This window comes from Tachysurus vachellii, chromosome 19 (assembly GCF_030014155.1).
Source record: "Tachysurus vachellii isolate PV-2020 chromosome 19, HZAU_Pvac_v1, whole genome shotgun sequence".
Taxonomy (NCBI): domain Eukaryota; kingdom Metazoa; phylum Chordata; class Actinopteri; order Siluriformes; family Bagridae; genus Tachysurus; species Tachysurus vachellii.
The window spans coordinates 18,111,880-18,134,459 of NC_083478.1; the positions used below are offsets into that span (position 1 = coordinate 18,111,880).

A 22,580-nucleotide genomic window follows, 5' to 3' on the forward strand; every position below is an offset into this window, starting at 1 on the left:
TCACCAACATTTTCTATACCACCTAATTATAAATGTATATAACTGTAAATGCATTGCCTTAGTTTACATCCATTTCTGTATATTATCTGTAAATACACTGTATATTGTCTTGATTACTGTTGTACATACAATGTACATAATGCACCCATTTGCACAGCCAACCTGAGCTGTCCATCTGATGTCCTCATTTCTAATCCTGTCCATCGTCACTGCTAAAGAGAACCCCAAAATCCTCATCTCTGCTATCCTTTTCCTCACTGCTCTCTAACCCATTCAGCATAGCTGCTCTCACTACTGTCTTCTAAACCTTTCCTTTGATTTTTCCTGACACTCTTCTATCACAAAACACTCCATACATAAAGACATATTGTGCTGTATAAACACCCATCTAGCACGTATTCACATTGTCTTATGCACATACTATACGTATGCACATGCTACCTGCCATATCTTAATTTATTTGTTGTACATGTATTTATATACTTATCTGTTCTTGTTTCTTTGCACATTTCTTTATAATATTTACACTTCTGGTAAATGCTAAATGGCATTTCATTGATATGTACCTGTACTAGGCAATGACAAAGTTCTATCTATCTATCTATCTATCTATCTATCTATCTATCTATCTATCTATCAGATCATCATTTGTACCTTTAGTATGCATCGTTCTCCTGATAAATGAATATTTTACCTTTACAAATAAGGTACATAATTGGACGAACTACTTAATAAAGCATTACTCTGAGAACTAATTAAAGGTACAACCACCTACAACCACCTAGAACTGCTATAGGCAAGTAGCCTAAGGTTTGGTACCTTTATTTCTGAGAGTGTATATCCAGTACAGGTTTCTCATATGTTCATAATAGCTATACAAAAATACAAATGAACCAAAAAAACACATGCAAACAAAGAAATAAATCGAGTGTATTGTAAACCCAAATGTCATTTTAAATAAATAAATAAATAAATAAGGTTATAATAAAAACTGAACACTGTAGGATACAAGGCAATGTATTGTTTGTTTCACGAATCTGTCCCTAGGTGTCACTATAACGCAGGAAATCGCTTTCCCTACAAGTTTATGTTTCAGGCCTTCTTGTACTCGGAAAAAAATGTAATTTACACCAAACTACACTGGCGTGTGATTGGTTTTGGAGGTAATTTGTCGATCAAAAGACACCGTTCCAAAAAGTTGTTTGGGCTGTTTGGTGTAAAATCTTTATACGTTGTAAAATAAACATGCTGAAGTAGTTTATGATTAAATGACGAGTGAAGTGATGCAAAGAAGGAACACAAGTCAAACACAAAGAATGCAAAGTCTGTTTATGTAGTGTTTTGAGCGTTGGCAGGATTAATTGGGCGTGATGTAATTCGTGCTGCAGTCAGCAGTTACGAAGCTCTATAACTGTGGGCGACATGTGCAGAGGGAAAAGCATGTTATGGCAGAACAGCCCGGTAATTATAGTGCGCGCGCGGTGTTTTGGACTCGAACAGGAGATGCTGCCAAAACACACAGAAAAATCACCTTGGGCCTCCGGCGTTGTAGTCACCCATCAGTGTCAGTCACGTCTGCCATCTGTCTTTTTCTCCATTTTTCATATTTTAGCTTTATGCACAGTGTTCTGAGTTTAAACAGATGCCATGTCTGCTGACGCGTTTTGGGGAAGGAGGTTTGGATGCGATCAGTGAGTGGGATGAGTGAGTAATGGCAAGCTGTGAAACCGAACAAGCGGTGTTTTTAATTAGAGGAATGGATTTGGATTCTTTGTGATTTACGGCTTCTTAAGGCTACAATCAGTGCGTTCTTGTTGAATTGCCTACTGGCTGAAATCATTATTGGCTCGAACAAAGAGTCTCTCTGATACCAGTTCATTTGCAGCAGCCTGCTGTGCGCGCGCGCGTGTGTGTGCGTGCGTGAGCGTGTGTGTAGCTTTGAACGGTAAGTGTCTTGAGAACGTGCCATTTTTGCTACACAAGGGGGAGTTTTATTTGTGGAGGAGGAGGCATGGAAAAGACGACCTTTCCTCTGGCGCTCGCAGATTTGCCGTAATTACAGAATCACTTCCACATGTTGAACAGGCTGCCCCCTCCAACTAAATAGCTCCTTTTTTTCCCCCTTTCTCTCTTTTAACCCTCCCCCTCCTCTCGCCTTCGTGCATGCTGCTTCAACAAAGTCCAGGTTTAATGAGAACATCCTGGTACTTTTGGCAACGCGCTTCACGTGCAGTGATTCAATTAGAGCAACTAGAGAGCCCTGATATAGCGCGTGCGCAGGAGAGTGGGTGTGTTATGAAGCAAAGCCGGGGAGAAAAACAGCAAACGGGGGGGGAGTGTGGTTTTGGAGAAAGAGTTCAGGCAGGATTGAGGTCTCCTAGTGAGGGCGAAAGAAGGGAGAGATGGAAAAAAAAAGAAAGGCAAAGAAAGAGGGGGGGAAAGCAAGTGAAAAAATATAACGGTGAGTTCAGAGAAGGTTCATAGTGACATCATGGCTGATCATAGACAGGAGGGCCATTCAATTTTATTTTTTTTTTTTTTGCACATCTTTTCAGGCTAAACACATACCATACATACAGTAATACACACATTTTTGCACAAATGCAAAATGATTTTTTTTATTATTATTATTATTATTATTATTATTATTATTATTATTATTATTATTATTCTCTCTCACTCACTCATTTTCTACCGCTTATCCGAACTACCTCGGGTCACGGGGAGCCTGTGCCTATCTCAGGCGTCATCGGGCATCAAGGCAGGATACACCCTGGACGGAGTGCCAACCCATCGCAGGGCACACACACTCATTCACTCATGCAATCACACACTAAGGACAATTTTCCAGAGATGCCAATCAACCTACCATGCATGTCTTTGGACCGGGGGAGGAAACCGGAGTACCCGGAGGAAACCCCCGAGAACATGCAAACTCCACACACACAAGGCGGAGGCGGGAATCGAACACCCAACCCTGGGGGTGTGAGGCGAACGTGCTAACCACTAAGCCATCATGCCCCCATATTATTATTATTATTATTATTATTATTATTATTATTATTATAATATTTGACATTAACCTGTGTGCATGGTATGTAGTAAAAAATAGGTTCCCCCATCTTTTGGGTTCACTTTTTATTTTTCCATTTTCCAATGCCTTCTCTGTTACTGGTGTGTATGTTTTTACTTCATGACTGTTGGATTCTGAAAGTGTACATTTTGCCAAGCAGTATGAATGAGCCCCTTGACGTCTCAGGATGAACGTCTAACTTTAAAACCATGCGTAAGTGTGGGAGATGAAGTGAGTCTAGTGGGTGGATTCAGTTTATTTGTGTTTGTGTGTTTATTTTCTTGCTTATGTCTATGCAAGATTGGTCATGCACGCATTCCTGGTGTCTTGTGCACGTCTTGGTGTGGCACAACTTCACATGACATCAATCAAAACACGAGGAAATAGTGAGCTCATTAAAGGCACAGAGGCCCTGAATAGAAATGTGTCCCAACCTCCATCCATTTTTCGTTTACAGCCGTACTTTAGTTTTTTTCCTTTTGCTATCCAGGCAGTTGTCGTCGTCTTGGATGCAAATAAATACACGTCTGTCTTCATAGGTACGGTTTTCCTGTTCCTAACTCATGCAACCATGCTAATTATCTAAGAGGGAAATGTGTGAAGCAGGCTATACGAATGCAGTCACAGGGTGAAAGATGTCAGAAGGCATCGCTGTGGGTTGGTGTCAATTCAGAGTGGGAAGTGACCCTGATGTAATGATGAGGCGATTAGTAGGTAAGACGGAGGCAGCGGGTGCGACAGGAAGACAGAATAAATGAAGAGTACTGCAGAGAACACAGGAAACTCAATGGAATCGTAAAGGAAAAAAGCAATATATTGCATAGCAGTAAATGTGAAAACCATATTTTACCTTCTCAAGCTTCCTCAGTTGTAAAGTTTATATGAATATACAACAAGGAATGCAAATGACTGCTTTAGCTATGTAGTTTGTACTTAATAACATAATTTAAAATAATTACAGTCTGTTCAGTCAGAAGTAGTTGGAACATCTGAAAGAGATGGATAGCGTGACAGGAAGATGAGAGAGACGAGAGAGAGCGTTAACAGTCAGGCAGGAAGCACACCGAAGCTGTGTGTTTTACACAGAAGTGGAGGTATAGCAAGAGAGAATGAATGGGGGGGGTGGTTGGAGATAGCAGTCTGATCTGTCTTCATTATCCTGCACTCGGCAGTCTCCCTGACACACGGATCATAAATCTCAGCCTCCAGCACACTCCGCTGACTCCGAAACACAAACACTGCTAACCTCTGACCTTTCAACTACTTGGCTGCTACTGACACTTACACACACTGATGTAGACACTTGCTCATACATATTAAGGCCTTAAAATCAACATATCCAATAAGATTACAAAATTCAGTAGATCTACAGCCAGTTTACATGATTAGAGGCTTTCTTTTTTACAGTCACACGGTGGGTTTTTGCCTGTCTGTGATTTTTAGGTTAAGTACGACGTGTAGATTACTTGGTACTCAATATACATTATTTCTGTATGAAATTTCAAAAGCACTCTACCCAAAAGTAACGTTTAGAAAGTAGTAAGAGAAACTTCCAGTGAAGTGTGGCTACGTCGAACATTTCCTGTTGACTACATTCTGATGCCAACAGTGCTGCGGTTGCCCTGTTACTACCTCTGATTTCAAGTCAGATAAATAGATCATTATGGAAATACATTTTAAAAACTCAGGTCTCAGATACTTTAGATAGACAGTTCATTATGTATGTAGCATATTTCACTTATTACAGCTTAATAAGTTACACAAGTCCCTAGTTTAAAGTTTCCATATAAAATGAATGTTGTCTGGTTTCTGTTCAGCTTTTTATGAGACACACAGATTGTTTCAGTGATGTTCTTTGTCTTTATAGAACCTTCAAGAAATTACCCTGCAAGAATAATAAAGGCTTTAAAGATGATTTAAAGGATTTTGCCAATATATTCCTGAAACTAGGAAACAAAAAGCTGCTTTTTTTTCTTCACAGGACAGAAAGGTCATTTTCACTCAGTCGTTTAAATCAATGTTTGTATTTAAGGATGACTTGGTGAAATTTGATCCAATATTGTATATGGGGGTAAGTGTAGAGCAATGACTGGAAAGCCTGGGCAATGCTGAGGAATAGTCCAACTAGACGGAAAAGGACGAATATCAGATTTCTTTATGGACAAATGCTTTTATTTTCTGCAAATCTTTCTTCACCACCTTCTTAATTGATTTGCCATTTTGTTCAATGTATTGAGGATCGCCGAATAGTGAGACATAGCTTTAAAAGGGAAAATGTACGTTTGGTTACGTAGGTTTTAATGGCCAACAGTTCTACCAAAGTATTTAAAAAAAAAAAACATTATATACCATCAGCTATACAATATTTTGGGTGTGCCATTGTGCCTGTAGGAATTTGAGGTTTCTAACCACCGGGCTGCAAACTTGCACTAGGCCACAATTGAGCAACAAGGTTTCTGCACTAACACACAAACTCATCTTGATCTGACCAAAATGTGCTAGCTTTGCCTTTCTCACACATCTCAGATATATACTCCAGTTCTGTATATAGTGCTCAGACTTCGATCACATTGATGGCTTTTCTACCACCATCACCATGAAAGTGTTTTTTCACTGTCAGTGCAGCCAATGTTTCTAATTCTAAAATTAAGGACTAGCAGGTACATAGTTGTTGTCTTCCAAGTAACTTTCAAGCTTCCAAGTAACTTTCCAAGTCCCCCCCCCATCCTCCTGTCATAGAAGACTTTGGAGATCAGAGAACCTGAAAAAGCACCACAGAATATTTTCTTTTCCTTATGTCCGTTTTTCTATCCGTGGACTAACTGCTAATTTCACAGAACATGAAATCTAAATGTACCCCAAAAGATGGACTTGGATTTATAAAGAACTGGACTTCAACAATAAATAATTCTTATTAAAAATCGGTCACACATGCCTCTGATTGCGTCACCCTCTGACGTTAAAGTCTACCAATAACGTTGCTAGATTTAGTCTACAATTTTTCAGATTCAGTTTCTCCCCCCTTTTTCCCTTCAATTTATTCCATTTCCACCAGCAAGCTAGTTCTACTCATCACATGATGGCTACCAAGCGTTTCCTCTGAGATGCAGGAAGCCAAGCAGCTGTAACTTTCTGAATTGCAGTTCCTGCTCCATCGCTGGGCAACTGAACAGATGATTTATGTCCGTTTTTCTATCCGTGGACTAACTGCTAATTTCACAGAACATGAAATCTAAATGTACCCCAAAAGATGGACTTGGATTTATAAAGAACTGGACTTCAACAATAAATAATTCTTATTAAAAATCGGTCACACATGCCTCTGATTGCGTCACCCTCTGACGTTAAAGTCTACCAATAACGTTGCTAGATTTAGTCTACAATTTTTCAGATTCAGTTTCTCCCCCGTTTTCCCTTCAATTTATTCCATTTCCACCAGCAAGCTAGTTCTACTCATCACATGATGGCTACCAAGCGTTTCCTCTGAGATGCAGGAAGCCAAGCAGCTGTAACTTTCTGAATTGCAGTTCCTGCTCCATCGCTGGGCAACTGAACAGATGATTCATAATCTTTCAGATAAAAAAAACGAAATTCAAGCTCGACATCATTTTGTGAGAATTTGGGTCCATGTAACAGGCAAATGTGTCCCAATTTGTCTAACAATGTGTTTTTGTAGAAGTCAAAGAAAAGTAATCAAAGAAAGGTAAGCTTCCCTGCCCCATTCTGGCCCCATGAGATGGGCACACGAGAGGTAGCATTATGAAAGGGGAACTAGTTAAGGTGTGTCTCTGCAATGAGGCTTTGGGGTTTTAACCAAAATTCATTTCAGAACATCGGATTCAGGAACAGCCAAGGGCATACACCCAGAACCACAAACAGCCCATCAAGCGCAATCTACACCCAGTACAGATGTAAACCATATGAGCTCATACAGAGAGTGGTATATATACAGACACACCCTTGCTACCGTATCAGAGGGGAAATTTTTATGCTTTCAGGTCCCTTTCATCTGTCAAAGTGAGTGAAAAAGAGTGGACCTGTGTGCGTCAACTATATATTGTACTGTAAATGATGGAAATTCTCATAGTTTTTTATTCTTGAAGAAATCTTGAAAGTATCGGTGTGTTTTTTTTTGCCTCCATATATGGCATTTCCATCGTCTCCATAGGAAAAAAGTGCTAAATTTACGCATTAATTTCGTTTTTGGGTCCAAAATAAATCCGTTCTCTACGGAGGTTGGCTGGTGACTAAAACTAGGTGCTGTCCCTTTTCTGAGCTTGTCACACACCATACTCATGACTGGTGTCTCACAGATTGATAATAATAATTACATCAGAAGTAAAATATCTATAAAAAACTAGAATTAATGGTTATTTTTCATTAGCTAGAATTGGACTATTACAATTGTGATTGCAATTAGTGAGTGGAATCGATGCCAGTCTCACCGGGAATTAGCATATTTAGTTAAATAAAGCCACTTTAGCTCAAAATAATTCTGCTGTTAGCTTGAAATTAGATGTCTCCTATAAGAGGAAAGGAAACAACTCTGAAACAGTTCAAGTATTCAGTTCTAACATGTGTTAGTTGTTACTTATTCTGTAGCCAATAATAACTTTGCTCTTTATTTCTCTCTCTCTTTTGGATAGCTCGAGGTTTATCTTCGATATCAATGAAAGTACATCTTGAACTCTTGATTGGATGATTGTTAATAGTTGGAAAAGGTTTGAGTTGACCCATATAGATTGTTCGTTTTGTGTCAGCTGTTCCCTCTGTCTAACCCTATTCTTAATCCAAATATGTTGTGCATATTGTACAATAATACCCAGCGGACAACCTGCATTTAAGCCCCTGGTTTCCTCTACAGGATATGGTGTTTGTAGCTGGTGTTGGAGGAATACTATGCTGGAATCGTATGACGGAGGGGGAGGAACACCCCGAGGCTTCAGTCAGCTCTGACTCTGTGCAGAACTTCTAAATGAGTTCCTTATTGCCATCCAAAAATCAGCCATTGTTCAGTGTTTGTCAGTTTCTCCGACAGAGGGAGATTGAGGTGAAGAAAACAAGAGAGAGAGAGAGAGAGAGAGAGAGAGACAGAGAAGAGAGGGAGGGGGGGAGAAAAAGAAAAAGGAGACTTAGGAGACCGAGTAAGAAACGTACGTCTCTTTTTTCTCCCGTCTAGACATTTTGTGTCTTGTCAAAAAATGTGCTGTTTATTTAAAGTCACATGACCCAGGCTGCATTTATGATTCACAGAGCCTAATTATTTCTCACCGAGAGCCACAGGGAGTGTGTGCTTGTAGAAGGAGAGGGAGGAAGAAACGAAAGGGAAGGAAGGAGGGAGGGAGAGAGAGAGAAAGAAAGAACGAGACAGAAATGAGTTGGTGAGTTGGTTTGTGCTCTGCCTCTGCAGCTAAAGGGACCCGGCCGGACGAAGAGCTTCACTTACACTCGCTTCCTCTCCTCACGTACTCTTGTCTCCTCCTTCATCCTGGGTGAAGCTGGGAAAGTTTCTACAGCGGCTGGAGCTGCGCACAAGTGGGTGAGTTTGGCTCTCGGGACACTTTCTAAACAATGCCTTTGTTTGTTTTGTTTTGTTTTTTTTTCTTCCTGTTTTTTTTTTTTTCTCCCTCGACTTCATCTCTCTTTTCTGCTGCGAGAGCTCGTAAAACGAAAGAAAGGCATTTTTGACTGCAGCCTGATCCGATACCGCTGTCAGGCTTAATTGAAGACAGAGATTGAGAAAGTGAGTAAAAGGGAAAAAGAGAAGAAAACCAATCACAGTTTCCATACTCTGGGACCAGCTCCCGGTATAAATATAGCTTTCCACGCTTTGAGTTCATTCCATGTGTATCACAATAATTGTACGAGTCTCCGTTTGGTTTTTAATATCCTTTCATGCTCACAGCGTCCCGATATGTGAAAAAAGATCGGCATTTGCATGTTTCTCCCGGCTCTGAAGGGACCTTTACTAAACATGTGTTTGTTTTTAAAACATCCGTCACATTGCGTCTGTTTGCGTCCGTAAAGCATTCGGCGGTTGTGGAATGTCTTTAAATCTCACCTGTATTGTCGTCCTGTCAGTCTAGCTGGCGAAACAGACTGCACACGCAGCCAGGTGAGCAGGTTCCTCAGCACCTGAGTCACATTGCACAACTTTTTAGAGACACTGTGACTGTGTGTTCAAAACTGCAAAGAAAGACACTTGGGAGCGTTAGTGCATGACCATGTGGCGCCACTGGGTTTTATTTATTTATTTTTTTTCCCTTTGATGTCACCTGATAAGCCAGACCTCTACAGGTATAACTTGTAACGTAAACGTATATAGGTTGGTGGTATTGATTTTAAGAAATGTTAAAAAGAAGGAAGACTTGAAACCGTTTCACTGTGTTTACTTCATTGTGAAATGAAATTCACCTTTCAGTGATTCTGAACGCGTAACTTCTTTGTTCTGACCTCTCAGTGAACGTAAACTATATGTCTGGCTGGAAATTGTGCCAAGGGAATTATTATATCTGACTCAATCAAGTTAAAGTTGATCCAGTCTGCGCCGTGTAACTGAAGCGTGATCAAAGATTTGCGGTTTAATTTATCGCTACTTCGTCTTGGTGAGCGCTCGCGCCGTGTGATATTCAAATAGTGGATGTCGGTATTTCGCACAGGCCGACTCGATGGTTATTTTTAATGCGTGACACAATGATAGGAACAATCTGGGCTGAGGAGGAGCCTGAGAGGTGAACAAATTGCAAGCAAGACAGCCATCAATTTCTCCCCTCACACACACACACACACGCATGGGACAAGGCCCTAACTTTTATAACTAGAATGCCTCGAACCTTTTTGTTTAAGTCTCCTCAGATTAACCACGAGTTTATATGAGCGGAGACAAAAGGCGACCGTCACAAAGAAAAACAAATTATTGTCAAACCAGATATTCACGTTCCGCAATGTTTCGGGCCTGAGCGGTAATGTGCCTTCTCACCCCTGCTTAATGGAACAGCAGACATTCCTCAGCTGATTGTGAATAAACAGATTAAATATAGCCTCGTCAATTGCATCCATTCATTTCCGCTGGCGTCAAAGAAACAATGACTAGGATGCTTATTATGCTCTGTGTGTCTATGTCAGTGTTTGTGTATGTATTTATATTTATACTGTACATATATATATATATATATATATTATATATATATATATATAAATACACAAATCTGTGATATAAGGTTTTTACCTTGACAGTCAGCCTCTTGGTTAAATAATCCACTTTTAATTCACTTTTAAAAGTCTAGACACACTAGATCTACTAAGTTCTATGTGACAGTGGCTATATTTTTACTCAAGGGTAGGAATATCTGACAATTTGGCCTTGGGGGATGTTTGTGTGGTCTTTTCAAGGAAAACTGCTTCTATATTAAAAGCTAAAATAAATAAATAAATAAATAAATAAAAATCAAACTTCGAAAGGCTTCCTATTGGTTACTGATGGTACCAAAAGGGCGGGGTTATATTTAGGTGTAGCACAGAATTAATTATCTGGAATGAATGATTATTATTCGAAGGTCCTCACAAATGTGTGTTGTAAGACAAGTGTGTGTGTGTGTGTGTGTGTGTAAGTCCTCTCATCTTCTAGTCCATTTCCTGTTAGCTAATGAAGGTGTAAAGCGTTTATATTGTCTGATGTGATTATGTTCAACACTAAAATTCTAAAAAAAATCACTAAAAGTGAATAAGTTCCATCCTTATAGTGCCGTTCAATGCGCTATACAATTCATTTCAACGCAGGGATTTTTTCTTTTCCTTTTTTTTTTTATTTTAAAAGTGTGTTAAGGCAAAGTGTTTTCCCCCACTGTGTAAGGGTGTCATCTCTTTTTTTTTTTTAATCTCCGAATGAAGTGCAACCATCAGGGAGGATCCAGACAGGTGGTTTAAGGGCAAAATGAGAGATGAGGAAGAGAGCTAAGGAACATGTCTCTCTGTACCCTATAATTACGTAGGAAGCCGTCAGATCACTATTTCCCCCTGTATATTTTTGCAGGTGTGTAAGGACCTGTCTATGTAACGCTTTGTGTGTCAGGCGACGTGTGCGCATGTCTGTGTGTGTTTGTGTGAAAGATGAACATCTGCTGTTTGAAGTACTTTTTTTTTTTTTTTCCCTGCCTGCGTGTGCTTGCGTGCATGTTAGGACTTATATTAATGTGCATATTGTGTGTGTGTGTGTGTGTGTGTGTGAGTGAGTGAGTGAGTGTTTATACTCATGGGCTACTGTAACCAGAGACACATAATTGTCTGATTAAATAATCCGAGCTCTTATGAAACAGCTCGCACAAGACAAGCACAATTGTGACTTTTTTTTTTTTAAATAGCTGTGTTTTTAATACACATCCATGAGCATAGGTGATAAGTGATTTCTGCTCACGGTGTTAATGGATGGACTAAAAATATGCTACAAGCTGTGAGAAACACAGTCACCATTACTATTCTAGGGTTGAGTCGTGTAGCACGTGCTTATTGAACGTTTCTTGAACATTGTCATGCTTTGTTCAAACCCATAATTAATTAATATCCTTCTATTCCATCCGTCTGTGTGATTAATTATCGATCAGGTTTTAAACGCTCCTCCTCCTTCACGTCACCGCTGACGTGATCGAGGGCTGAAATCCTTTAACTTCACTTGAGACTAAAATGTTACGAAGAAATCGGCCAAGGCTCTACTTTTAAAACATATCCTTCACATTTTTTTTTAAATTTAAATGAAAAACAAAATCCTAAATATAAATCCTGAAATCTCCAAAAAAAAAAAAAGTATTTATGTAAATGAGGTAAAATGTGAAGCATTTGGGATTCCCAGGACACGCTCATGTCAGTGAGGTTAAACAGAGTATTCAAAGTCGAGTCAGAATCAAAGAACCAAAAATTTCAAGGTTTGCTGCTCACAACTGGCAGCATTACTACGTTACTGTAGAATGACTAGCTAGAACGTTTTAACATCACTGACGTGAACCAGCGATTTTAATAAAGCATAAAAACCTTTTTTTGTTTGCTTAAATGTCATGAAAGCGTCTGACTTTCTAGACGAATGACGGACAAATACTGAGAAAGTTCTAAACAAAGACAAAAACCTTAGCGTCAGTATATGTCTATACATTAACAGTGGAATTTTATTTTTTTTATGTTTGACATATCTAAATTTTTTTGTTATAATTTACGTTTATGGCGTTCAGCAGATACCCTTATCCAGAGCGACTTAAATTTTTGTTATACAACTGAGCAATTGAGGCTTAAGGGCCTTGCACAAGGGCCCAGCAGTGTTCGCTTGGTGGATCTGGGATTCAAACTCACAGCCTTCTGATTGGTAGACCAACACCTTAACCACTAGGCTACAGTTCTCCTCCCTCGCTATCCTCCCTCCACTGCTCTCTCTCTTTTTCCCTCCTGAGGTCCAGCATCACATCATTGGAACACCAATGTCAGTGGCTTGGTTCCCGCTTCATCCCTCGCTCCGTCTCGTCTCGTCACCTCAAGCTCCATCCCTCATTCTGTTCCAGCTGCCATGTCATGACACACATATAATTCTGGTGGTGCTGAGTAGAAAACGTGACGCTGGCCCATCCTGCTTGTGTTTTTTTTTTTTTTGTCTATTCCTGTTTCCGTTATGGAGAAACACTTCGATTGACGTCTGTGTCTAAAACGCAAGCCTCTCCCTTTCTCTCTCTCTCTCTGACGCGGAGGAAAACGGATGAAGTGTAAATTGCTTGTTGTGACACCTATTGGCATTCGGAAGAGGCAGACAGAAACAAAATCTCTCACGCAGGTGTGTGATTACAGGACAATTTACCTGATTCTTCAGCTCCTCAGAGAATCAGACCGATTCTCAGGTGTCGGGTTACCGTTTGGCCGAAACGCAGGTTATTCCAAAGTGTTTTTGGGTGTTAAGATTAGGCTTCGATCAGTCTGTTTTAGCTCACGAGACACCAATCAGAGATCTTATCAACACAGAACTATACAGAGGGAAGAAAAAGGCTAACATAATTGTGAGAACGAAGGAATGAAAAGCAGCCAGAAGGAAAGAAAAAAAAATGGAACTCGAAGAAAACAATCCGTGCGTGTGGTATTTATTTATTTAGTTCGCTCGTCTGGCTCCTTGCTCCACCTCCTCCTCTATACTTTTGTTGTGATGTGCGCTCGTTGCCCAAAGCTCGTGACCAACCCGAACCCCTCTTTGCCTCAGGGCGTCTCTGCAGCAGCCAAAATGTTTTGCACAACACACTTCACATTCAGACATCTTTATTCAATTGGATCCACATGCATTTTTATAGGAAGCCGTGGCACACGAGACCGGTGTGATTTCACCACGCTCTCATGTGAACGTCTTCCTGGCAAAACACGGAGACTTGAGGTTGTTTTGAGATTGTTTTACCAACCAGAGCTCCAGATGGAAAAAAAAACAAAAACAAACGGTAATACACGTTCGCTGTTTCATAGACAGGAACCGAATTTTTATTTATTTATTTAAATAATTATTAAAAAAAAAAAAAAACAGCTTTTAACAATTCCTCAATTCATGTTGTACAGATGAATTCTGCGAAACACGTTTTGGGACAAATTCGTTAAAGGATATTGTGCAATACGGATGGGAGACGTGTGTTAGCACAGAGAACAGGAGTGGGCAAGTCTTCCTGTGGAACGTCAGAAACGAGCCTGAAGTGTGCCAGTCACCGACTCCAATTTCTTTATACGGTTTCGATTATATAAAAAAGCTTTTATGCTGAGCAAAATGGCCTCACAACTTTTCTTTAAAGCTCAGAATCGTAACCTTCAACGTTTGCCCCATCTCGTGTTGTTTCTCTCTCTCTCTCTCTCTCTCTCTCTCTCTTATTTAACCCAGACGAATCCAAGACTCCAGGCTGTGGTTAGACCTTCTCGTAAGAATGTCCTTTTGATGAAAAACAAATGTGGAAATTTAAAGCCTGGGTTCATGATCCATATAGTTAAGAGTATAGAGTGGAAATATTAAGAGAGAACTCAAGGAGGCAGGAAGTGACCCCAGAAACCACGGGTCCTATCAACAGGGCAAGAAAGGGTTCATATAGAGAAACCCTACTCACCCTCATCTTATCCTCCTGACATCTCGTGTCATCATTATCATCCTCTCTCTCTCTCTCTCTCGGCTGTGGCACTCGTCGCCAGTTCAGCGCTCAAGTCTTAAGTGTTTGTTTTTAGCAAAGAAAGAGTGTGAGAATGGCCGCGCAAGAGTGACACCTGATCCAGAGAAAAAAGGGACACTCGACTCCGGAAAACCCGAGCCTCCAAAACACTCTTTCAATGTGTCTTCAGCACCTCAGGCAAAGGCCAACCCTGACCATCAATCACGTCTCTGTGACATCACCATAGACACAAAACGCATCATGGACCACGCTCAGAGCTTCTCTGTGATTCTCTGGCTTTTTCTGTCTCTCTGGGATTAATAACCCTCTGCGTGCTCGGCTAATGATGTGTCGAAAAGGTTTGGTCAGAACCCGAGTCAGCAGTGAAAACAGAGGTTGGTGGAAAGTCCCAGCTTGGGCTTTTAATCCCCTGCAAACACTGTGGGCCTTCTGCGTGCCCCTCGAGTCCACTGGAGCTGCCAGACATGGTGAACGCACGTGTGTGTGTGTGTTGGAATTTACCAGAATATAGCCGTAATAAGAGACCATATGTGTATGTAGTTATGTGTGCTTGTGGTATACATATATAAATATATATGTGTGTGTGTGCATGTGTGTATGTATGTGTGTGTGTGCCCCAGGGCTTAGGGGGCTGTGCCAGAGACTGGGCTAAGGGTGTTGGGGGGAATGAGCTCACTCCATGCAGTCCGTGCTCTATAAACCCAGTGCAGGCCACGTTTATAAAAAAAAAAAAAAAAAAAAAAAAAAAGCCAATGTGACTCATTAAAACACACTGGCGCCAGTTTTTTTTTTTTTTTTTTTTTTTTTGTTTTATTAATTCATTACTGTGTTTTTAGGGAAATTTCTAAAAACATGGATCATTTTTCAGTTCCCATTTAAGATGCCTTATTTGAAACTTTTTCTTAAGGACACACCAGAATGACTGTGTCTATAAAAAAAGACTGGTCTATAAAACGAATCCATTTAGAAATCTAAAAAAAAAGTTTAAAAACGGAACAGTGTTTTTCTGCACACTCGTAGTGGATTAATTTCCAAGTTTTGTTTTTCCTCGTGGTGATGATCTCAGCTTTCAAAGAAGTTCCATAAGATGTATTCGGCAAATAATTTTTGGATTTTTTTTTTTTTTTTTACACATTTTATTTATTTTATATATATATATAGTTTTGTTTGTGTGTCAGATCAGTCATTTTTTTTTTTTCCTACAGCAACATTTCTTTTATACACATTTGATTTCGATTAGATGTCAAAGCTTCAATAATGACCCAAAAGTTTTGTTTCTTTTTAACATCACTTTGAACTTCCAAGCCACACAAACATTTAGCAGAAGTCAGGAAAAGAAAAAGTCTGCGTTTAATTTGAAGCAGGCATTTCCTGGCTTTGATTAAAAACGTGAAGAAAACACATCTCTTATTGTCTGTTTGTAATGATTGTGTAATGGCTGTGGATGGGATCCTGTGACTGGCTTTCTTCTTTTCCTATTTGAGAACCGTGCAGAAAAACGCATTTGTTCCGTCGCTGCACCGAGCGAGCGTCCGAGGCACCTGTGTGGAACTTTGGGCCATGTGTGCTTTCATCAAGCGCCGACTTCCAAATGATATCTGTTACATGTGGAAAAGTTCTTCGGGGTCATGCGAGGCGTCGTATAAGCAGTCGGGTGCTGAGGGTGGGGAGACGTGGGTGAAGAAAAAAAAAAAGGGGGTGAGGCCACGGTCTTCGTCGGAGCTTGGAAGAAGAAAAAAAAAAAGAAAGAAAAAAGACGGGGAGCCCTTAGGAGACTGGAGAGGATGAAAAACAGACTCTGAGCAATAGCGAGTGAGGGAGAGAGAGCGAGGGATGGGATGGCAAGGCCCTGTGGCAGTGGCTGGCTGGCTGGTCGGCTGGCTGGGGGCGGGTGCCTCTCCGCCTCGCTCCTTCCTGAGACGTGGCCACTCGAGGCCGCCTGAGCCGCGGATGCACATGTGGAACAGTTTACGGTAATGGAACTCTAAATTAGTGGCGGTTTCAAGCTGCCTGCAGCAGTAGGCTGTAATTAACTGGCTCTGTTGAAAGAGAAAGAGCCAGAAAGACATGCAGGGAGGGTGTGTGTGTGTGTGTGTGTGTGTGTGTGTGTGTGTGTGTGTGTGTGTGTGTGTGTTTAAGTTTTCAGGAGACATATTTAGAGCCCATGAGAAGAAAGCACTCAGTAAGGAGAGTTTGAAGCCTGGTGCTTAAAAATGTTAAGATGGCAGAAATTACTGCAGACTAGGCGTCTTTTTTAATCTTACATCATTCTGGGTGTGTGTGTGTGTGTAAGTAAGTAAGTGTGTGTGCTGTATTCCTGTCATATATGTGTAACTGATTTTCTGTGTGTGTGTGTGATTGAAAGGAAAAAAGCAGTATTCCATGTGTCTAAGAATGCCGTAGTTACTTTGCGGGGCATATGGCCGCCGCTGGTGCCCCCCAGTGCCCAGACTTTGAGCTGCTCTCGCCATACAATCCATCTTTCAGTTGGCCGTCACCTTTTAGACTTGTTTATTTCCAGTTCTTTGCTTCTTTTTTTTTCCCCCTCCGCTGCTGCACAAGCCACAGCACTTCCAGAAAGCTCTGTTTTTTTGGCTCAGTTTATTCACAGGGGGAAAAAAGCCACATGTAAAGGATCGGCCGCTGGCCCCCACCCACCCATAAAATCAGTCCGGGCAAGCGAAAATCCTACAAGACGGCACCGAGTTTGTCGAATAAGAGGATGGTTCGATCATGAGAGAGATGTGGAAGCAAAAATGAGAAGTTCAACAAAGTTCAACCTCGCAGATGAAAATCTACCTCCTTTGTTGCCCTTCAGCTTTCTTGATTTTTTCCCCTCTCTCTCTCCATTGGGGTGAGTGGGGCAGTTCAGGGCCTGGCTGGGGCTGAGTTGGCCTGGCAGCACAAACAGAGAGGTTCTTTCTTGTGGAGTTCTAGTGATTTAAATCATATGGCATAGCCTGGAAGCACTGCAAAAGTCTGGATGCTTTTCAAAAGTGCAGGAACAAGAGCGCTCTCTCTCTCTCTCTCTCTCTCTCTCTCTCTCTCTCTCTCGCTCTCTCGCTCTCTCTCTTTTTCCGAACCACTTTCTTATTTTCCTTTCCCCTCCCTCTACCCCCTTTTTTGCTTTTTTATTGCGCTCTACTTTCTCTGGTACTTTTTGTACTTCAGAACCCTCTGCACTCTCGCGTACATTCACACTGATCTGTACACTCTTTTTTTTGGCAGGTAGAGAAGCAGTTGTCATTCACCTCTTTTGATTTATCGGGCACTTTTATTGAGTCTCACGCTCTAGTTCATGGTGTTGTTGTAATCAAAAGCTTATGTATGTATTATAATATTTTCTGTTTTCTCTCTATTCGTACAGGTCCTCTGAGTAACTGGAGCACTGAATACGCCAGGTGAACTAACCCTCTATCACCCTGGCAGCTTGGCCGAGATCACAGGGCCAGCCAATCAGAGCCTCGGCCTGCGGTGTCGCCATGGCCACCAATCGTAGCCACATGCCCGGCTTCCCGGCCGCCGTCTACCCGTTCGCCTTCAACTCCATGAGGAGCCACTCCCCCTTCGACCTGATGGCCAATGGTAGTCTGTTCGGCCGCTTCGGGGCGGACCTACCAAAAGAGATGGCGGCCTTGTGTGAGTAGAGTCCTCCTCTCTCTCTCTCTCTCTCTCTCTCTCTCTCTCTCACTCACTGTACAGAGCACAACATGATTAAAACAGTATGCCCAGATCATTAGTCGGTAGCATGATTAGCTTTTACAGGCTGCCCCAAAATGTTGCTTTAGATGGATAGCATGGATAAAAAAAAGGAGAATGAATCAGCTGATTAAAAATAATGATTTGAGGTTTTTGTTTGTTTGTTTGTTTGTTTGTTTTTTTTTGGTTGTTTTTTTTTCCTTCTTTTTTCATTAAAATGAATGCAACTTCAGTTAGATCCTAGAGGGCGCTGTTGAACACAAAATAGCCATGCCGGCACGGCAAGCGAAAAGAAGGTAACGATTAAACTTAAAACTGCTTTTTTGTGCAAAACCTTTTGAGACATTCCAGAAAAATAACACGGTTTCTTATGCCCTGATTATCTTGGCCATGTGAAAGAAGCGAACCTATAAAGTTATTTTGGAGCTGGAGTGTGTCATTAGCGGTGTGTGAGAATATCTGGCAAGGCATTGGGGTTAGGGGAAGGTGGGTGGGTGGGTGGGTGGGTTGGTGGGGGGATTGTCCTGTCAATGAGGCAGTGGTTAGGGTGAAAAGTTAAGACGGTGATTTGAAATCTTATCTGGCTGCTGAGGGAGTTTATGGGTGGCAACAAGTAAGTAAAAAGACAATGAGTTCCCCCCTTACACAGTCCCACAGACATGCACACATTCTCCCGGTGTGGTGTCTCTCTCACTCTTCAGCATGCCCAGACAGCGCTCTTGCCTTTCAGATGTCAATCAATACCACCACCCCTCCCCTTCATTGCTGCCAACCTAATCCAGTAGGTATTTATTTACACAGAGAGAGAGAGAGAGAGAGAGAGAGAGAGAGAGAAAGAAAGAAGTGGGTGGGGGAGACGTGTGTGTGTGTGTGTGTGTGTGTGAGAGAGAGAGAGAGCGCCCGAGCACCTGGGGGTGACGTTCCTAATGTGGCGGAATCCAAGAACACACCCTGCTATGAAAACACACCAACAGAGCCTCTCTGTCTCCCTCTCCTGAAAATTAAAAACATACACCTATGTATACGAGGACAGCCAAGATCGAGTCGCCATCGTGGAAAAACACTCGTATGAATGTGGAGAAATCGCTGCTAGAGGATTCATCACAGCAGTCTGACGCGCCAAATGTGGATTTTAATAACCAGCCCTGGCTCATACTGACTTCTAAGATAGTTAAAAAAAAAAAAAGTATATTTTTTGAAACTGAAACTAGCTGAAACTACCAGGCTGCCCTACAGAAGGAGTTCAGCAGGGTCTGGGGTTTGGGCGAGCGTCAAAACCCCAAATTTTACATATTTTTTTCTTCTGGATGGAGTTTGACATTCTTTTCAGACACACATGCCATAAGTCATTTTACTGACACGCTGCCATTGCAGGCAAAACAAGTGTCGCAGTGCTGGTTTACTTTTGAAGGAGTTGCTTTAACAGGCTTCCCCATTGTTGTTAAAGCAGTCTGTTGGCTAGACAGCAAAAATCCCCGGCTCATAATGGGCCCAGCGCAAAGAGGAGCCTGTTTCTAACTGTGTGTATGTGTGTGTGTGTGTGTGTATTGTGCATTTTTCCTTAGGCTTGTGTGTAACTGCCTGCAGAGTGCAGACATGCTCTTGGCTTTGTTGCGCATACAACGTGCAGATGTGTAGACAGGTTCGAGCATCTCTCAGGATCATAAGTGTTGGCACATGTCTCTCCGCAGTGCCTGTTTCCATAGGCTAGAGACAGAATTTGGGAAGACTGAGGAGGGAAAGGAAAGAGGGAGGCTAATAAAACAAACAAAAACAGGGGGGAGAGGACATAAAAAAGATTCTTCAGGAGTGTATGTCAGCTTTGTACTTAGCTCTAAGTGATAGTCGTGTGTGTGTGTGTGTGTGTGTGTGGCACTCTTAGAACCCCCGTGTCCAAATCTATGCTGATCCCTGTCATTAATCGGAGGCCTTTACTCAAACGGTTGGAAGCCCATTAGCAACACTTACCACGTGATAACATTTACACTGAGCTTTGAAACGCTCCAGAAAACTTCAGCCAATCAAAATGGAGGCATATTTTGAAACACTCATTTCATTTATCTCCGCAGACCCCCTCAGGACCAGCTGGGACACCAATGCTAAGGTCTTGTTTAGTCTTTACTTTGTACAGTAAAGCTGCTTACTTGCAGTTTTTTCCATACTGATTTTTTTTTTCTTTTCTTTTGGCAAATCCTTCTAGGATGTTGAGTGTCCTGAAGGAATGATGTGCTAGTTTCAGCATGTTGCTTTTTTTTCTAAGAAAAAAAAAAAAAGAAAGTGTGCAATGCTGCCCCTTCAGGAAAGAACTGGTGTAGTTGTTTTGCTATGCACAAAAATCTGCATGAATCAGACACACTGAGCCAACAAACACAAAACACACACACACACCTAACCAAGAGCTCATGTTTCCATATAAACACTGAAAATTACATTAATGAAAATTAACAAAGTGGTTAAATAAAACCACTTGCGACTGTTTTTCTCTCTCTCTCTCTCGCTCTCTCTCTCTCTCTCACACACACACGTTACTTTTTAAGAATTGTTCTCTGCCTGTATGAAAAAGAGCACTGAGAAAAGACTGTTTAAAAATCAGAGGAGAGGAAAATCTAGAGGAGAGTGGCGGTTAAGGGTCTGAGTGCAAACAGCTTGCTGGTCCTGATTATTTATTCTTTTAAAAAAGTTCACTTGAAGTATTAGGTTTCAGCCCGGCTCTTGGCTGCCACTGCTCTTTGAATGTGTGCATGCCTGTGTGTGTGTGTGTGTGTGTGTGTGTGTGTGTGTGTGTGTGTGTGTGTGTGTGTGTGTGTGTGTGTGTGTGTGTGTGTGTGTGTGTGTGTGTGTGTGTGTGTGTGTGTGTGTGTGTGTGTGTGTTTGAGGGAGAGAAAAGTGAATGAGGAAAAAATTCAGAGAAATGGAATGAGAGTAAAGTATATACTTGAGGTCTGGACACTTCCTCATAGGCATAAAGACTCCATTATTTCCTGTTTACACCTTCACTTTCATTCTCTCTGCCCAAGTCTCAATAGAAGCTGACCGGTTTTGCTAAAAGCCTTTATTGTAAACAACTCTGTTCAACTTCATATTGAATGAATCAGGCACGTGGGGCCTTGATGTATTCGCCAGTCCGTTTACCGTCCTTTTGAAGTCTTTGCTAATAAATCGTTACAGCAGGAAACAATGCAATCAAGACATGACGTTCCAGATGATTCAGACTCATTGTTGGTGGCCAGAACTGAATGCCCTCACGTTCACCCTCATCTGGGCTTAAGGCATGAACAGAACAAAGAAAAAGGAGTCCGGGAGCAACCGATATAAAAGATGGACTTGAATAACTTTATTCACTTCATCTCCTCAGCTGATCTTTTGATATTGCAGGACATTACAAGAAAATCTCCAACGGGAAAAAACATTTCGTATGTTTGTACTGTAATGTTTGTAAGAGAAAAAAAACAGAACAGGAAAAGCTTTTTTTTTTTCTTTCCACACTCACTATTTAACTCAATGTCCTTTTAATAAGAAATCCAGTGTAGTAGTGAAGAAGGTGAAGCTCACAGGTCCAGAAATCAATCCAGACGCAGCGGACTTACAGTTCAGCTAATTAGCAGTCTAAGAGATAACGAGCATGATGGCGGTTATGGTGTCATTAGGCTTATAATTGAAAGTTTGGATGCTGATCTGTGTACAGATTAGGAGACTGAAGAACTTAAAGGCAGGGTCTCTGATTTTTGAGAAAGGCTTCAGAAAACTGAGTCGGACCGAATAATAAACAAAAATCAAAACAAACGTGTAGCCAATAAGCAGAAAGGGGCGGGGCTTGTCAGTAAGGGCGGAGAAAGTGTTCAGTGCGCATGTGACATTTAGCAGAAATCGGTTTAAGCATTGACATGGAGGATAAAAACAAAGAAAGAAAGCGAAGAAAGGCTTACGATAAGGTAAGAAGTAGGACCCGTGTTAATATAAGATCAACCGTGTTTTGTGTAGTAACAGTGTTTAGCTCAGGAGTTATTGACTCGGGAAACTCCAATCTGTGAATATGTGACCAACTTTACTTAAGACGCCGAGGCACTTTTTTCCTTCTCGATAGGTGAGTAACGTTGGTTTTGCTTTGTTACACAGAACTAATATATGCCTTTGTCCTTTACATGATTATACTTGTGTGTCATTTTTGCTTGTTTGTTTATCTGCAATCGTATTGTTCTTCCCTTCAGCTATGATAAAGACACATTTCTTTCCGTTATTTGCCTGGGTTACGTATGTATGTGTGGGCAGAGCTATCAATAACAGGGGTGGGACCCATTTGGGTTAGGGGCGTGTTTGTTTTGGTGATTTTATATGTCAACATTGGCTTTCAAAAATCGGAGACCCCACCTTTAAGCGTCGCTGCATCACTTTGTTTAGGTAGAGGTGAATAAATACAGCTAACGTCTTCATCAGAACGACATGTTTAATACAGGAAACTGTTAAACAGTGAAAAATAAGTTAATGAAATATAATAAAAAATTATAAATGATATAAAATACACAAATAATAAATGTTAATGACATTTTACTACACACCCTTAGGACACCACTGAAGGACACACGTTAATTATAAAGAGATAATGCAAATCGTTCAGGGTGGAAGATTCCTTCATGGTTTGTTCACTA

General features: G+C 41.2%; 1 protein-coding gene across 2 annotated transcripts in view; it reads left to right on the forward strand.

Annotated features, from left to right (window-relative positions):
• Positions 1-8,337: 8,337 nt before the first annotated feature.
• The window catches only part of rarga (retinoic acid receptor gamma a), a 35,833-nt gene continuing 21,590 nt past the window's right edge, over positions 8,338-22,580 (forward strand). Inside the window, exons 1-2 of one of the 2 annotated variants that reach the window (XM_060894967.1) lie at positions 8,338-8,612; positions 17,603-17,874. In XM_060894967.1, the coding sequence (XP_060750950.1) occupies positions 17,718-17,874 (157 nt within the window). In that variant the 5' untranslated portion in view covers positions 8,338-8,612; positions 17,603-17,717. Of the gene's footprint in view, positions 8,613-17,602; positions 17,875-21,999; positions 22,019-22,580 lie in introns of those variants that run through there. The other variant, XM_060894971.1, reaches the window with a different exon arrangement.